This window comes from Trachemys scripta, chromosome 1 (genome assembly GCF_013100865.1).
Source record: "Trachemys scripta elegans isolate TJP31775 chromosome 1, CAS_Tse_1.0, whole genome shotgun sequence".
Taxonomy (NCBI): Eukaryota; Metazoa; Chordata; order Testudines; family Emydidae; genus Trachemys; species Trachemys scripta.
This window is the reverse complement of record NC_048298.1, coordinates 11143409-11160407: the sequence shown is the minus strand read 5'-3', so window position 1 is coordinate 11160407 and position 16999 is coordinate 11143409. Positions and strand designations below refer to the sequence as shown.

The window sequence follows — 16999 nt, the reverse complement described above, 5'->3', positions numbered from 1 at the left end:
TTTACAGCAAATTAAATAAAACAATTTATTGAAGTCTGTACTCAAGATAAACTAGATTTACTAGCTGACCTTTTATTCATTTAAAGAACAAAATTAGCTCTAATTGCATTAGAATGGAATCCACTAAATTTCTTTTAATGTGGCATCCATGCAAGTATTGCTGTAATTGTTTACTACTAAGATGGAAATGTTTTGATTATAATCTACTTTCCACTTGTTTTATTGTGCAGTTAAAACACTTGCAAAAACCTAATGTGTAGCAGTCTTTCCTACTGTTCTATTTATCCTTCAGTAATGGCTACATTTTAATTTCTACTACCTTGACATTATACCCCATACTTATTTAGGATACTGTGAAGACCCGTATTCTTGGGATTGAGAACATATGCTTATGTAGGGCAAACATGAAATGCAGAGATCACTTTTATATCTAGGACCAGCCAACATTAGCATTCACAGAAATATAAATAATTAAAATTCACTGTCTGATTTGCACCTTGACTGTCAATCTCAGCAGAGACTAAGGACTGAATAGGTAGAGAGAATGAGCTAACTTCTAAAATCCTCCTCCTTGTATCTATAAGGAAAGTGCATTGGTAGACTTTAAAGCAAGGGTAGGCAACCTATGGCACGCGTGCCGAAGGCGGCACGCAAGCTGATTTTTGGCGGCACTCACACTGCCCGGGTCCTGGCCTCTGCTCTGGGGGGCCCTGCATTTTAATTTAATTTTAAATGAAGCTTCTTAAGCATTTTAAAAACCTTATTTACTTTACATACAACAATAGTTCAGTTATATATTATAGACTTATAGAAAGAGACCTTCTAAAAACGTTAAAATGTATGACGGGCACGCGAAACCTTAAATTAGAGTGACTAAATGAAGACTCGGCACACCACTTCTGAAAGGTTGCCGACCCCTGCTTTAAAGGGACATTGTGTCCAACTGTCCTCAGTCAAGTCATACTTAAGGGGAAAGAGAATAATTTTGAAAACATAACGCCTGTCATAAAATGATATGACACATGTGAACTTTGGGTCAGACTCTAACATTATGAAGGGCAAAAAGGCAGAAAAGATTCAGGAGCATTAAAAGTAAAGGGGAAAATATACTACTTACAACTTTTTAGGTCCCAAAGGAACTGAAATTACTTAATTCAAAAAAATTCCCACAGCAACTTCACAACAATATAGCTCTCAGCTCCCGTAACCCCCGCCCCTTCCAGTGTAGGAACAGGCTTTTGTCTAGGCTTTTCTGGTTGAGGGGGAAACACTGTCAGGCTTAACTCAGTCTTTCAAGATTGCAACAGGTAAGCTCCCAACAGGGCCGGCTCTAGGCACCAGCAAAACAAGCTGGTGCTTGGGGCGGCACATTTTTAGGGGCGGCATGGCCGGCGCCAGAATGCCGCCCCTAAAAATGTGCCCCAGCCGCCCTAGCTCACCTCCGTTGCTGCTGCCACGGCGCGCGAAACAGCTGATTCGCGTGCCGCTACTCGCCCTCCCTCCCAGGCTTGAGAGCCTGGAAGGGAGGGGGAGCAGCGGCAGCGGCGCGCGAATCAGCTGTTCCGCGCGCCGCGACGGCTTGGGGTCTCCCCCTCCCTCCCAGGCTCTCAAACCTGGGAGGCTCTCAAACCTGGGAGGGATGGGGAGATCCCGAGCGGTCGCGGCGCGCGAAACAGTTGTTTCACGCGCCGCTGCTCCCCCTCCCTCCCTCCTAGGCTTTAGAGCCTGGGGGGAGGAGGTAGGGCTGGGGATTTGGGGAAGGGGTGGAGTTGAGGCAGGGCCGGGGTGGGGTAATTAAAGAACCGGGGGCGGCCAAAATGGTTTTTGCTTTGGGCGGCAAAAATCCTAGAGCCGGCCCTGGCTCCCAAGTTAGAATGAATCTTTCAGGAGCAAATCTTTCAAGTTGGGTAGGCCCCTACCTAAACAAGGCATCCGGACCGAAGGCCTCTGCCTAACCCAAGCTTCCAGGATGCATTGATTCTTTCAAACTATGGCAAAGCTTTTTAGTTCCTTTCCCCCACCCCATTGAGTCAGCAGTCATCTCAGAGATAGACCACTCCATCACAAGGCCATTTTGTAAATGGATTGCAGGTAAGATGACACATTGAATACTGTGTTCAGCACTAGCTACCCCATCTCAAATCAGATGTGTCAGAAAAGGTCAAGTAAAGGACAAAGCAAACGACAAGAGGCATGGAAAGACTGGCATACAATAGTAATAATAATAATTGATAATAATACAACTTAGCTCATACATCAAGAGAGATGAAAAAAAGATTAGACTATTTAGTTTGGCTGTGATACAAAGAAGCAGCAACATGTCAGAGGTACATAAAATAATGAGTGGTAGGGAGAAGATCTGTTGGGCGTTAATATTTACCATATCTTAATGTAAGAAACCTGTGTAACTAAAAGGCAACACATTTTGAAAACTGATTAAAGGAAATACTTTCACACAATGCAAAACCAACCTATGGAACTTGATGCCACTTGTTCCTCCCCTCCACACACTCTTTCCCCGCTTGTGCTCTACACCCACCTGTTGCAGCTTGTCCTTATTTAGATCATATGCTTTTTGGGGCAAGGATTGTCTTATTTATTTATGTTTGTACAACACCCAGCACAAAAGGACTATTGGGTCCTTTTGTAGTACTGTACAAGTAATAATAATTAGTGAGCTAATGAACAAAACCAGGATTTAAAAAGGATTAGGCACCTACATGAATAACCACTACCAACAGTTTATACTAGCTAAGATAAAAATGTATAAAGGGATGTCAACCATCATGTTTCAATGCACAAAGCTGCTAACTGCCTGGGGCTTTGAAACTTCTCCCTGGAGTACGGTATGGATTATGAAGATTTTCATTGGCTACTGTTGAAGATTGGTCATTACCCTAAATTGACCAGTGATTTAAGACTATGTTCCTAGAAGAACATTAGCGGGGAATGCAGCAGGACAGATAATGGAGAAATTCAGAGGGTTCTCCTTGCAAATGCTGAGGTGTTTCGTTCCGAGGTTAAGAAATAAATTGGGTGAGATTTCTTTAATGGCAAGTATTTTGATTTATACTTTGTAATATGGGGAGAAGGTTTCACAGATGCACACCTTTATCAGCCAATCATTTTTAAAGTTTCCTTTATGAAAACAGGATTTATTAGAAGTGATAAGCAATGAATCTCTGATAAGCATGCACCCCTTTCCACTCGATTTCTTTGTACTTACATCTTGTCTTGGCCAGCACCCACTCTCAGCGTCAGCCTGGGAATAACTGGTGATGGAGCTGGAACAACAGGTTCCACTTTGATCTGTTCAAGGGAATACATTTAACAATAAATACACTGCTTCTCTAAACAGAGATTTAACACTTCTTTACTAATTACACTGGAGCTGAGTTAAATTGACAAAAGGAATTATCACTCTTCCCCATACTACATGCCAAAGCATGTAAGGACACTGTTGGGAGAGCCCTGCAATATCTCATCACAAATCAGTTATGGGCTGAAAAGTCAACTTGGAAGTTCATTGTGTTTGTAAATGTATGTGCAGTATGTTAATTACTGCTTTAATATTCTTGTAGAGTTATGAAAAGATTAAGCTGGTCTCCACACAATGAGGTTATGTCTGCATTGTGCTGCAGTATGGACTACAGGGGTGTGAATTGCAGAGCACACCAAAGTGTTGCAATCTAACTGGATGTTGCTGGTGTGAACTGAAAGGTACTTTGTTTGCATTAATGCTTTCAAACTATACTATATGAATGTGAACCAGTTATCTTTCAGTTTGCACCAGCAGTGTCCAGGTGAGACAGTTAATGTAACACTTTGATGCGCACTGCAATTCATACCATAGTCCACATTGTGATGCACTATAGACAAGCCCTGAGACTGATACGATATGACACATGTGAACAGTGGGTCAGACCCTAACATTGTACAGATATTCTCATTGTACTCAATAGGCCCTCAAGAGAAGCATCTTCACACCCAATTATTACAAATCCATCTTGGTATCTGGGCACACTTCACATAGTTTAGATTAAAGAAAATATTTCCCAAATACAGCAAGGAAACATACTTGCAGAATCAAAACTTTGAACACAGAAAAGGGAAAAAACCTAAGCCCCTTACCTGCAAACACTTAATTATATGGTTTCAACGGGATTACTGACATGTGCAAAATTAAGCACATGCATAAGTGTTTGCAGCCTTGGGACCACAGTCAGGATGTTCTGCAATATTGTGAAGAATGGGGCTGAGTTACTAAGGCCTAGTGCAGGGGTTGGCAACCTTTCAGAAGTGGTGTGCCGAGTCTTCATTTATTCACTCTGATTGAAGGTTTCGCGTGCCTGTCATACATTTTAGCATTTTTAGAAGGTGTCTTTCTATAAGTCTATAATATGTAACTAAATTATTGTTGTATGTAAATTAAATAAGGCTTTTAAATTGTTTAAATAAGCTTAATTTAAAATTAAATCAAAATGCAGAGCCCCCCGGACCAGTGGCCAGGAACCGGGCAGCGTGAGTGCCACTGAAAATCAGCTCGCATGCTGCCTTCGGCACGCGTACCATAGGTTGCCTACCCCTGGACTAGTGTCTGTTGTGCACCCTAAATTCCAAAACAATAGCAGTTTATGGTGCTCAGCGCCCGAGAGGATCAGCTTTTCAACTCATTTTTAGAGGGGGAGCTATAGTAACCACTACATTTAGGCTGCCCAACACTTCCCACAATAAAATATTCTTGTGATTTTTTTCTTGAAGAGTTCTCACTTTAAATGCATGCTTAAATCCAGTACTGTTCAACAAAGCACTTTAGAACAAGCTTAAGCACTGTGTTGGTTCGGGGCCTTGGAATCCAAATGAGAAAAAACAGTTCACACAACAATTCACTGCACAATCAGCTGGACTGATTGAAAGAAAAAGCGACAATTCGGGAGGGAAGAAGCATGTTTTAAAGGAGGTGTTTTAAGGAGGAAAGAGGGGACTAACTGTCAACATGATAGGAGGGCAGGATGGAAAAAGGCAAAGGCCAGAGTAGGAGGACTTGGAAGGGCAATTAGGTGTAATAATTATATATTCCCATATATAGAGATGCAGAGATACATGACTGAGAAAGTTGGACTGTATATAAAAAGCTGCAACTTCCACCAAAACCAAAACCAACCCCAACTAATTTCTGACTCTATATTTCATTTTTTTTACACAGATAACCAAGCTGTACCAAAGAGCTCTCCATGAACTAGCTTCAGACTAGATGACCCTTGCGGTCCCTTCTAACCCTATGATTTTATGCTTTTACCTCAGACTTCTCTCCACTCCTTTGGTTATATACCACAAGTCTCCTTTCTGCCATTCCTCACAAGTTGGTACAAGGCATTTTCTTCTCTGCAGTTCCTGCTGTGTGGAATGGCCTTGCTCTCTCTCTCTTCCCCTTGTGTCTCTCTTAATTGCTTTCTATCTGTCTCCGTTAAATACAATTTGGTCCAGTGAACAGGGAACTGGACTGGACTTGGGAGACTTGGGTACTGTTCCTGGCTCAGCCACAGATCTGCTATGTGACCTTGCATAAATCATTTCACTTCTCCATGCCTATCATTTGTCTGTCTTGACTTAGACTGTAGCCTGTTTGGGGCAGGAACTGTCTCTCTGTGTGCACAGCACCCAGCACAAGAGGGTTCAAATCTTGGTTGGGGTCTTTGGGTGCTACTGTAACAAATAAATAAGGGCCAAATCATGGCCTGGATTGTGTGACAGCACGATGGGGCATACAGAGCCCCCTTACTCCTTTGTGCCAGCTACCAACATCACAGGTAGCTGTGGGGGAGGGGAAGCAGGCTCCACAGAGCTCCACCTCCATACCACATAGCTCTGTCAGTGTGCAGGATCTATACACAATGCAGGTTGCTCCCCCCTGGAGCAGTGGGGAAACTAAATCACAATCTCCCTCCTGGGTTACTCCAGGGGCAGATCATATAGTCACAATCTTGTCCTGAATAATCATCGTCATTCCCCCTCTTCCTCTTCGGACTTGTGACTGAATGCCTTAATTCATTAAGCATGCCAAGGCTTCATGCTGTGATTTTTTGTGTGTCCTATATACAATATATTGTGGACTGCCCTGCATTTATCTGCCAACCATTTTGGCAGACAGTTGCAGGAAATACATTAACAAAATATATTTAAAAAAAAAAAAAATCAATACTAAGGTATGAAATCACTTACTTAACAAATCCTGGTTATAACAAAACATAGTACTCTAAATTAGAAATGTTACTCACTGCCACATATTGTCTAGTGCTAACACTATTTTTCTAAGCACACAAACATTCCCTAACTCCTTTATTACATTATCTAACACATTTGACATTTTAAAAAAATAATCAAGTTTATAATGTGGAGAGACTTCCTCCGAACACCACTCATCTTTCAGGTCATTCTTATTTCTCTGAAATTGACGCGTCATGGAATGTTAAGTGTCCAGGCAGTAACTTGATCATTTGCACTTACAGCACAACTGCTGGTTAAGTAAGCCATTGTGTGATCTAAAAGCTAAATTAAGGAAACATGTGCTTTTAGGGGTTAAAATGAAAGAGCAGCATTCTGGAGTAATACTGGGAATTGGGGCCAGCAGAAGAGTATTTACAGTGGATTACTAAGCTTCCCAAATCACCAAAGAGGTAAAGTCCAGCAATATAAGACTCCTTTGTAGCTAACTAAAAATACATTGTCAGTGGATTTGTCCAGTTTTATGTATAAGCAATACTTCTTTCACCTGAACTAATACTAGTAGTCATATAAGCCCCTTATTGCCATGTGCTGCATTTTTTTTGCTAATCTTCAAGGATTTAGCTTCTTTGCCACATACCTCAGGGCACCAACTGATAAAGCTCTAACTCTCCATTTTTCCAGGACACCAGCAGTGCGGCCTTGCAAAAAATGAAAATCGCTCAAGAGATTTAAAGGGGAAATTTATTTTTAAAATCCTGACTTGCAGCAAAGAGGTGGATTTAAAAAAAGCTTATCTATCAAGAATCAGTTTAAATTTTAATTCTATCTAGGGAGTCTTTCATGCATTCTAGCTTTAAAGTTTATCTTTTGACAGGGACTTTTTGCCAAGGTAATGGGCAGCTTTGTCAATTTAATCTGACCAAGTTTTTATTACCATTGAACTCCTTTCATTAAAATATATATTTGAGACTATAACAAATCTTTAATAGTTCAGACTCCTTTGTGTATACATTCTATTGCTCTAAAGTAAATTAAGAACAGAAATAAGCAGAAAACATAAAAAATAGTTATGTATTTATTAGGCCATGTAATGTGTGAAGAATGGTTAACATCTTTTTTGTCTGCATTTTACTCTTTGTTAAAATCTTTGGGGCAATAGGGCCAAAATGTCCCAGATTTACAGAGGAAGAGGTGTCAATGCACACAGACTAAGGCCTGGTCCACACTAACCCCCCACTTCGAACTAAGATACGCAACTTCAGCTACGTGAATAACGTAGCTGAAGTCGAAGTACCTTAGTTCGAACTTACCGCAGGTCCAGACGCGGCAGGCAGGCTCACCCGTCGATGCCCTGTACTCCTCTCGCCAAGCAGTAGTACCGGCGTCGACAGCGAGCACTTCCGGGATTGATTTATTGCATCTAGACAAGACGTGATAAATCGATCCCAGAAGATCGACTGCTTACCGCCGGACCCGGAGGTAAGTATAGACCTACCCTAAAGAATCCATGAAATGTATTCTGTGTATGTTGCAGTGGCCTGAAAGTCAGATAAATCAATATGGACAGGTAGAACAAAACCGTGACCATCATCAAGTCCTCCATGACGCAGGGGACTGGACTAGATGACCTCTCTAGGTGTCTTCCAGTCCGATGATTCTATGAGGGAAGTTAATTCTCCAGAATGTCTGGACTCTAAACTGAGAAGCTACGTTTGCCAACTTTTGCAAGATTTATTGCTCAAAACCTAGAAAGAAGACAACAGACTATAATCTCTTGCAATGGCAGGGGGTGGACTCCCAAGATCAGGCATTTATGCTGACCATGTACTTGCTGCAAAGCTGGGCACATTTAAAGCTAGTCAGTGTAGACAAGGAGAAGAGCAAAATTGTGTGTGGGTGTGTGTGTGTATATATATATATATATATATATATATATATATAAAAAAATCAAGATTAGGCTGCAACCTGATCTACATCAATTAGCAAAACTGGGGTGGGTAGAAAGTGGCTTTAATGGAGTAGTGCCCTGCATTTCTATGATTCTATAGACTTTCCTAAGTCAATAGGAGCTGTGGGTGCTCATCCCTGTGAAAATCAGGCTCTAGTGACTAAAATAAAACACTCAAAATGAGGCCACTTTTGAACATTTAGGCCACAATGACTATGTTTTGAAAAAAAATATTACTGTGCTTGATCAATGGGGAAAACAAGTTTGGTGTCTTGCTAAGAGAGAAACTTGTGGCCATACTGTACAATTGGGATGGTTAGTAGGAAGGAACCTGAGGCTTATTTAGAAATATTTTTTGCCTTCAGAAGAACAACTAGAGCTTGGATAGGTAAGTAAGGATTAAATCCATAATTCAAGCTAACACTGCTTATCATTATACCTTATATCTACCAATTTTTCCAGCAGGCTGTGGAATTTTACTAACTCCAAAAAAAAACCAGTTGAATTTTATAAAACTGAATTTAGAGCTCACGAGAAAGCTGTTGGATTGATAGCCCTACAATCAGAAGTCTATTCATCTATGGAACAAATGTGCAGCAATGACTATATAAGCTTCCTTCCACAGTGCTGTAAATCTGTCTAAACTCCGACCTAGAGGACTCACCTTTATCAGTGAAGGGCAGCTGGTCAATGTTGGAACCCTGGTAGCTCAGGTCAGATGTAAACTGATCTCAGACAATCCCAAGTTTCAGTTTTGCAAAACTGAATTCAACAAACATTTGGCAAATCTAAAACTACAGAGGCTCTGTCCGGTACTGTTGGACAAACCCAGAAATTTACACCATACCCTGTTTTGACTTTGGTGACTTGTCATAAAATAAAGCCAGGTTATCTATTAGCACTTTTCCATTAAATTTTCCTAGAAAGCAAAATTTTGTAATAAGAAAGTGTGGGAGCAAATGTAAATAATTTCTTACATGTAACATGTTAATACCATCTAAACAGCTTACTTTGTCATGTTTGTGTTTTTCTTTTTCTTTGTCTTTCTTTTCTTTCTCCTTTCTCTCCTTTTCCTTCTCCTTCTTTTCCTTTTCTTTGTCCTTCTCCCTTTCCTTCTTTTTCTTCTTCTCTTTTTTGTCTTTCTTCTTCTCTTTAGGCTTCTCTTTTTCCTCAAACAGTTTTTCAGGAAGCATTGTGGACAAGGAAGTCAACATGGTAGGTAGTCTCATGGCGGTAGGAGTGCTAAACAAAGGCAAAGGCATTTCTTTGGGAGGCAACACAAGAGGTGCTGAGGGACCCTTTATCTTATCTTCCTTACCTTTATCTTTAATTTTCTCTTTGTCTTTCTTATCTTTATCTTTCTTGCCTTTTTCTTTATCTTTCTTCTTATCTTTATGCTTCTCTCTCTCTTTTTTGGTATTGCCATCTTTCAACTTCATTTTTGTATCAACATCATCAAAGTCCTTCATTTTGAACTTATAGGAATCGAGGTCATCATCTTTGAGTAGGTCTTTCCATTGAAACTTTGCTTCCTTGGTTACTATGTCTTTATCCTTCTCCTTGTTTTTATCCTTATCTTTGCTTTTGTCTTTATTTTTCTCTTTGTCTTTTTGTTTTTCTTTCTTTTTCATTTTTGTCTTCAGCTCTTTTTTCAGCTTCTTTTTCACTTCTACTGATGATGCCAGCTTGGTTTTCTCCTCATAGACTTTGAGCAGAGGTTCCGGTGTTGGTGGTGAAGCAGAAGGAGAGGAAAAATAAGGAAAGTTTGGAGGCGGATTAGAAGGTGACCCCATCTTTGCTTTTCGAATGACTTCATCAATTGAGTCATCCATTGTCCATGAAATGTCTGAGCTTGAAGTCCCACCCGAGGGAGGCATTGGGGTGGCTCCTACCTTATTTAGACTGTTAGCAGAAACAGAAGCTTTAGGAGTTGGAGTCTCTGAAACAGAAAGTCTTTTAGGGCTGGTAAAAATTTCCCCCTCTGATTCTGAACCAGAGGAAAACTCAAATGGATCAGGTTCTCGTTCTGCACATGCACGGGCAATCACAGCATCAATTGAATCATCAATGGTCTTGTCCATCACTGCCACTTTCTTAGATGGATTTTCACTATTTTGTTTCCCAGGCTCAGGTGGTGTTTGCCCTTGTTTTACTTGGATGTTCTCTTTTCCCATCTTTTCACTTAACGCAGCCAAAGGGGTTCTACTTGGGGTTTCAAGCTTGACTGAAACTTGGGAAACATGAGCGGGAACCTTTGGACTTTTGGGACTTTTTGGACTCTTGGCACGACCTGGTGATTTCTTCTCTTTGGATCCAGTTTTTGGTGAACGTATGGGACTTCCAATAACTACTGGTGCTGGAGTAGCTTTAGGCAATTTAGTCTTCTGTCCTGGAGAACCAGTTTTGGCCTTTGTTTTAGGTGCAAATGGTTTTGATTCTAATGTTTTAGGAGCTGGCATTTGTGATTTTGCAATGGGAGCCAACATTGGTGGTTCTGGTGAAGGAGGGGCTAAATCTGTACTATCTTGAACATGAACTGGAGAAAGCATTGGTGGCACCTTTTGAGTGTTTATTGAACTGAGAGGTTCACGTGGCTCCAATGCTCCATCAATGATGTCCCCTTTAGTGATAGCTAGTTTTGGTCGTTTCATAGCAGGCATTTCCTCAGCTTCAGGACTTTCTAAGGGTCTCTTGCTCAAGAAGTTTTCATCATTAACTGCCTCATCCTCTTCCATCTCTCCTTCCTCTTCCAGGGGAACCTGCATGGCTTCTGCTGATGTACCTCCATCAGTGGGTACCTGTTCCTCTTCCTCCTCTGTTATAAGAAATAAAAAAAAAGTTACTGGGATACTTTAAAAACATGTTATACAGGAACAAATACATTATTGAAAATGAATAAGCATCAAGACAGCATTCAAACTGTATTTGGCTCAACATTATCATCATCTGCTACCCGTTCAGTGACCTACATGAAGCGAGCAAAGCAATTACATTTAGTGACTGGTAGACATCTGTCTGCAATACAAAATCCATCTTCACAACCGACACTAACTCGAACCATTGTTGGAAGCCTCAAACCAAGGATCAAATGGACTTGAAGGTATGTCTCACCCATAAAGAAAGACCCTCCAGAACAGGTTTGAGGCACATTGACAGGGCAGTGAAGGGAATTTCCCCTGCTGCTGTATTTTGCTTCATCTGTTCTATGAATAGGACTTGGTCAATTTGTCAGGCCTTTGGACATTTAATGAGTGCTAAAAGCTCACCCAAAAATATAGCTACCATTTCACAAGTGAAATGATACTGGTATCACTGAATGATATTGCATCCAAACATTTTGTATACCATAAGAAGAAAGTTCTCAATCACATATTAGTCTCTCTCACCCTCTCGGAATCTCACTCTAACCCACTGGAGTTGCTTGGGTTACAAACACACACAAGCACCTGGCTGATTCGTTATAAAAAAACAAACGTGGAGGGGAATAGTAACAAAGTTTTCTATTATAATAAAACAAATCACAAAGTGTACATCCAATTAAATAAAACCCAGTACATTTTAAATGTATGCCTTATTTGTATGCCCACAGATTTTTGATTGTCAGTTAACTTATAAGAGTAATATATGATTTTCTTTCATACTTTCAGAGAAACTATTTGTACACTTCTTGTTCACCATGAACATAGCTCCCAACATGAGACCTTTTGTCCACTTAAACATACTTTCTCCATGTTTTTCTTGCAACAGCATAGCCTAATGGTTAAAACAGAGGATTAAGCTCTACCCATACTATTTGTTGTTCTTCCAGTAAGGGTTTGTGTATATGGGGAAATGTTACCAGCATAACTATACTGATATGATTATACTGCTACAATTATACCAGTATAACACGCCATGTGGACACTCTTAAATAAATACATTTTCTCCATCTACACAAGCACTAAGTCACTTAACCTCCATGCCTCAGTTTACCCACCTGCAAAGATGGCACAACATTTATCTTTTCTCACAGAGGTGTGGTGAGGTTTATATTATATTTGGAAGGTGTTTTAAGACTCTTGGATGAAGGACACAGTACAATAGGGTGACCGGATAGCAAGTGTACAAAATCGGGATGGGGGTGAGGGGGCAATATAAGAAAAAGTCCCCAAAATCAGGACTGTCCCTATAAAATCGGTACCGTACAGTACAAATTGTTTATTGTGGTGAAGTATAAAAAAAGCTGCCCTTTTTAAGTGAGCAGGCTGTCTTTTTAATAAATATTTAAAAACTGAAATAAAATGCTGAAATTGTTTAAAGCCATTTAATAAGATGCTCTTTAAAAAAAAAAAAAAAACCTTTTGGAAGAGTTTGTTTTCTGAGCTGATGTTTCTTTACTGTAATGTGTCAATGCCCTGATTTAGGAGAGTTGAGTCAAGAGTCCTGGACTGAAGCTTGAATCTTGCCAGCATCGCTAATTAAGTAAAATAAGCTGGCAATTCTGGCTTTTGCCAGGGCCCAGAGGATTTACAGCAGCCAGCCCAGAGTGGAAACTTTGCTTGAGTATAAAGCCTTCCATGAAAAACAGAAAGTGCTAGGGAGTTAGGTTTGCTTGGCTGGGCATTCACATCCTATTTTTTAAATATTAGAAGGGAAAACTGACAGATCACTGTTGACTGAGTCTGCACCGGCTACAAATAGATCTAACTGATGGTTTATGTTTCAGGATCATCAAATCAGTTTCAATCTCTGTCTGCCTTGCTGTATGAATAAGCTCTGCCCTTATGTTCCAAACTGGCATGAGATGAAGGAGGAATAAATATTAGATCGTTATACAGCATTGATGGCAACCACGCTGTGGGGTGCTGGGTCTATTTCCTCCCAACCCCATTATGCATGGGTCCCCATCAGCCGTTTATTTTTGTTTTAAATACCCTAAGTAAAAAGAAAACAAGATGAAGTTCAACAGCAACATTGCACTTTAAAGTCAAAACTATCTACTTATCAAGGTTACAAGAGTGAAAACACAACGCAGCCAAATTCAAAATGATATGAGAGGCAAGGAATATTATCATTCTCCTTTTAGGGTGGACATAAAATGTTTTATATGGATAAAATGAGGTATGTGGAGGTATATTTTGCATTAATTAAAAACAAGAAAAAAAGCTGCAGCAACCAACATTGCTCATAGTCTGAAAAGGGTTTTGAAAGATATTTACATTTACTAGGAAAACTAAACATTCCCGCGCCAAAGATTTCCACTCGGTGTCCCAATTAAACAGCTGATATAGCATGCCCTAACAGAGAATAGTGGAATATTTTACACTGACAGAACTTCTTTCATCCCAGGCACCTCTCACATTATATCCATTCAGCACCATGGAACTATAACAGCTTCTGGAGTTAAGGGGAATAGCTACGCTGCACATGGTTCTGCATAACAGTTTAGGGAATGGAGGCAGGAATTTTGTCCAATGACAAAGAGCAAACCCCTACTCCGACATTAAGTCCACACACAGCCAAAGGAGCTTCCATTTTTGAAATCCTGCCTGGAAAGCCAATAAATGGAACTCAGATGGAGATGAAGGTCTGAGACAATCTACCCATCTTATGGTCTTCTTTAGCGTCCATCACAGCAGTACCTAAGCATTTCCAACCTTCTACATATTGAATTTGAGTCCTTCAGTCCATCACATCAGATATCTGGGGTCTAGTTCCAGCTTTCTATGTGAGCTTGGGTGACTCACTTAACCCCTTGGCACTTTTGTTGCCTTATCTGTAAAATAGGGTGATGATATTTTATCGTCACTGGGGTTTGAGTGACATCTCAATAAATGAGGTTTGGGAAGTGCAGAGACTATTAAAGCTCAGTCTGTAAAAGCAAGACTAGAACGGAGAGCCTCTTGGCTCCTCACCTCATGCACATTGTTGTAAACCACAAAGCCAACTTCATAACAGAGCAACCCACCAGCCTTTTTATAAGAACTGTGATTCCCTGGAAAATTGTATGGGCAAGTTCATAGTCCCCTGAATTGTTCTGGAGGTTCATAAGCATTTAACTAATGACTCAGACTGGTTGGGAATTTTTCTGACAAAACGTTTCTCATTGGAAAATACTGGTTTGTTGGAACAATCTTTTTGTGGAAATGGCCAGTTTCAACAAAACTTGTCAGGAAGGTTTCTCAGGTACAGTGTGGAATTTCTGGTTAGAACCAAACAGAGAGAGAATGATCCCCACCCCAGAACAGCCAATAGCCAAATGTTTATGGCCATCACCTGGGATGTGAGAGGTCCAGATTCAAGTCTCTGCTCTGCTTGATTTGGAGTACACGTTTGAACCTGGGTCTCCCACATCAATGCCTTAACTACTGAGCTATTGGCTATTCTGGGATGGGTCAGTCTCTTTTTGTGTACATTTTAAAAAGCTCTTGTTTTTGTTCCACCACGGAATAAAAACGTACATCAAAACCTCAACTTTTCTTTTGTAAAACGGAAGCGTGGTTTTCCAGTCAGCCCTACTATTGACACACACAGTGCTCTTTGGACATTCTCAGGTGGCAATTTGGAAACACCCATATTTCAGTCAAACAAACCCCAAATTTCACTTGGAACAAGGCCATGTAATGATCCTCCAGGAGGGCTATTTTCCTGCCAATTGGCAGCTTTCAGACCTGAGCCATTTTACTGTAGCCTGGTTGGAAAATAAGACACGATTTTTTAATAGAGAAAGTCTGATCTCTCAACTCTCCTCTCACTCAAAAACTACTGGACCATTTTCCTTCAAACAAATTCATATTGGGGCAAAGACCAAAGTATGGAAAAATGTCACTCTGAAAAGGTAATTTGCTTGACAATATTATAAGTATTTGAAAATGTGGAGGGATGGATTATAATGCAACTATTTTTCACCCTTAGCTATATCAGTCTCTACCAGGCACCATTCAGTGTGCAATCCTTTGTAAACTGAACTGCTTTTAACTCTCTTTCACTGTGATCTCTCCCTATCTCCAACCACCTTATGAACGGTACTACTCCTGAGTCAGCATCTACAGGTCAAATGGATATCACCTCAGCCATCTGCCCTAATAACTCTCTCCTGCACTGAAAGGAGACTAGAGCTGTTTGGGAGGTTTTTCAAGATTACAGATATTTTTGTAAGTCAAGAGAGTGCTGAATCAATATTAATACACACATTACTAAGGCTATACTGAGAAATTGTTTATTACACTAGCTGTTCACCTCTATAGTATCTTGGTTCAAATATAGCTTAGTACTCTCAGTCTGACCGTGAATGTGAATTTCTCCACCACCCAAGTCAAACAATCAGACAGCAGTCAGCCGTGCAGTCCACTATGAGGCCAGCAATTCTGAATGTAGTGTATTAGAAGAGAGATGAGGGAAGCTTGTGCACTCCCAGATCCTACCTAATGTGGTCAGTCTCTCTCATTCCTGAAAGGAAGGATGGATTATCTTTAGGTTAAGGAAAAGCCTGGAAGCCAGGGGATCTAAACTCTATTTTGGCTCTGCCACAGAACTGCTCTCTGACCTTGGGCAAGTCACCATCTCTATGTACCTTGGTTTCCCCATCTGTAAAATAAGGATAATTTCACCTACTTCCCAGTCATGTTGTAAGGCTCAGCTTAAATGTATTATTTGAGATCCTTGGATAGAAGGATAGAGAAGCGTCAGTACAAGCAGTAAGAATGTCAACATTTTTAAATGGTGGTCTCATGTACTGAATGTTGGAATTTTTTATTTAAGTTTTAAATCAGCCAAAAGATTAAAGCTGCTGAACCTTATTTAACAAAAGCATTTAAAGAGGCACAACGTTTTTTCCCTGGTGCACCATGTTTCTGTACAGCAACGTGGACTGATAGGATACGTCTACAGAGCAGCTGGGGGGAATGCTTCCCAGCACGGGTAGACAGACATGCATTAGCTCAGCTCAAGCTAAAAAGAGCAGCCTGGCTGGTGGCTTGGGGTAGTTGCCCACGTACAAACCCTCCCGACCCCCTCTGGCAGGTAGCTTGTGCTGCTGCAGCCACACTGGTATTTTTAGCACTTAGCTTGAGCAGAGCTAGCATGGGTCTGTTTCCCTCTCAGCTGCGGTGTTGACCTGCTCTTAAAGGCCAAGTGGTTACTGAATACATAACTTGGTAATTTGGCTGTGGGTCAGTAGTAGGACAGCAGCCCTCAGCATTTCTAGGATGAGTTTCCAAGTTCATGGTGATGTTAGGACTATTTGTTCTTAAAAGTTGTCACACAGGCACAGTAGCACCGAAACTGTCTTAATTTCAGAGACAGGGCTAGTGAAAGGGCTAGTTGCATTCCTCTTTCAGCAACCTCTGCCTGCCTAATACCGAGAAGGCTGAGTTTTATTCTTTCAGGTGAAGGTAAGATGAAAAGGTGGCAGGCAGCTATCAAATGGGGAGGCAGGAGAATGAGGGAAGAATGCGCTGAACTCTGGAATTAAGAGGTATGCATCAGCCTACATTCATACTTCAAGTAGGGAAAATAATGACATGCATATATAATTACCGTACTTTTGGACATAACCAGCTATTATACTTAGGAGCTCCAGAGCTCAGAGCTCAAGCTCACAACTTGAAGGCAGGAGAGTCTAGTGGACATACCACTGGACCAGGACACAAGACTCTGTTCAGTTCCTGGCTCAGTTACTTACTATGTGACAGTGGGTAAGTCACTTAACCTATCCTGTGTCTCAGTTCCCTTTTATCAAATGGAGAATCAAACATCATTCAATTATTGTGAGATGCTCATACAGTGTGGTGAAAAAAGCCAAATAAGTACCTATGTAGAACAGACGAAGTCCCTCAGCTGAGA

At 40.7% G+C, this 16999-nt stretch overlaps 1 protein-coding gene across 1 annotated transcript in view; it reads right to left on the bottom strand.

Annotated features, from left to right (window-relative positions):
* TAF3 (TATA-box binding protein associated factor 3) overlaps positions 1 to 16999 on the bottom strand; it is a 144346-nt gene that overhangs the window by 18358 nt on the left and 108989 nt on the right. The window contains exons 3-4 of the mRNA XM_034764586.1: positions 9187 to 10991; positions 3227 to 3309 (exon numbers count right to left, since the gene is read on the bottom strand). Of these exons, the coding sequence (XP_034620477.1) occupies positions 3227 to 3309; positions 9187 to 10991 (1888 nt within the window). The remainder of the gene's footprint in view (positions 1 to 3226; positions 3310 to 9186; positions 10992 to 16999) is intronic.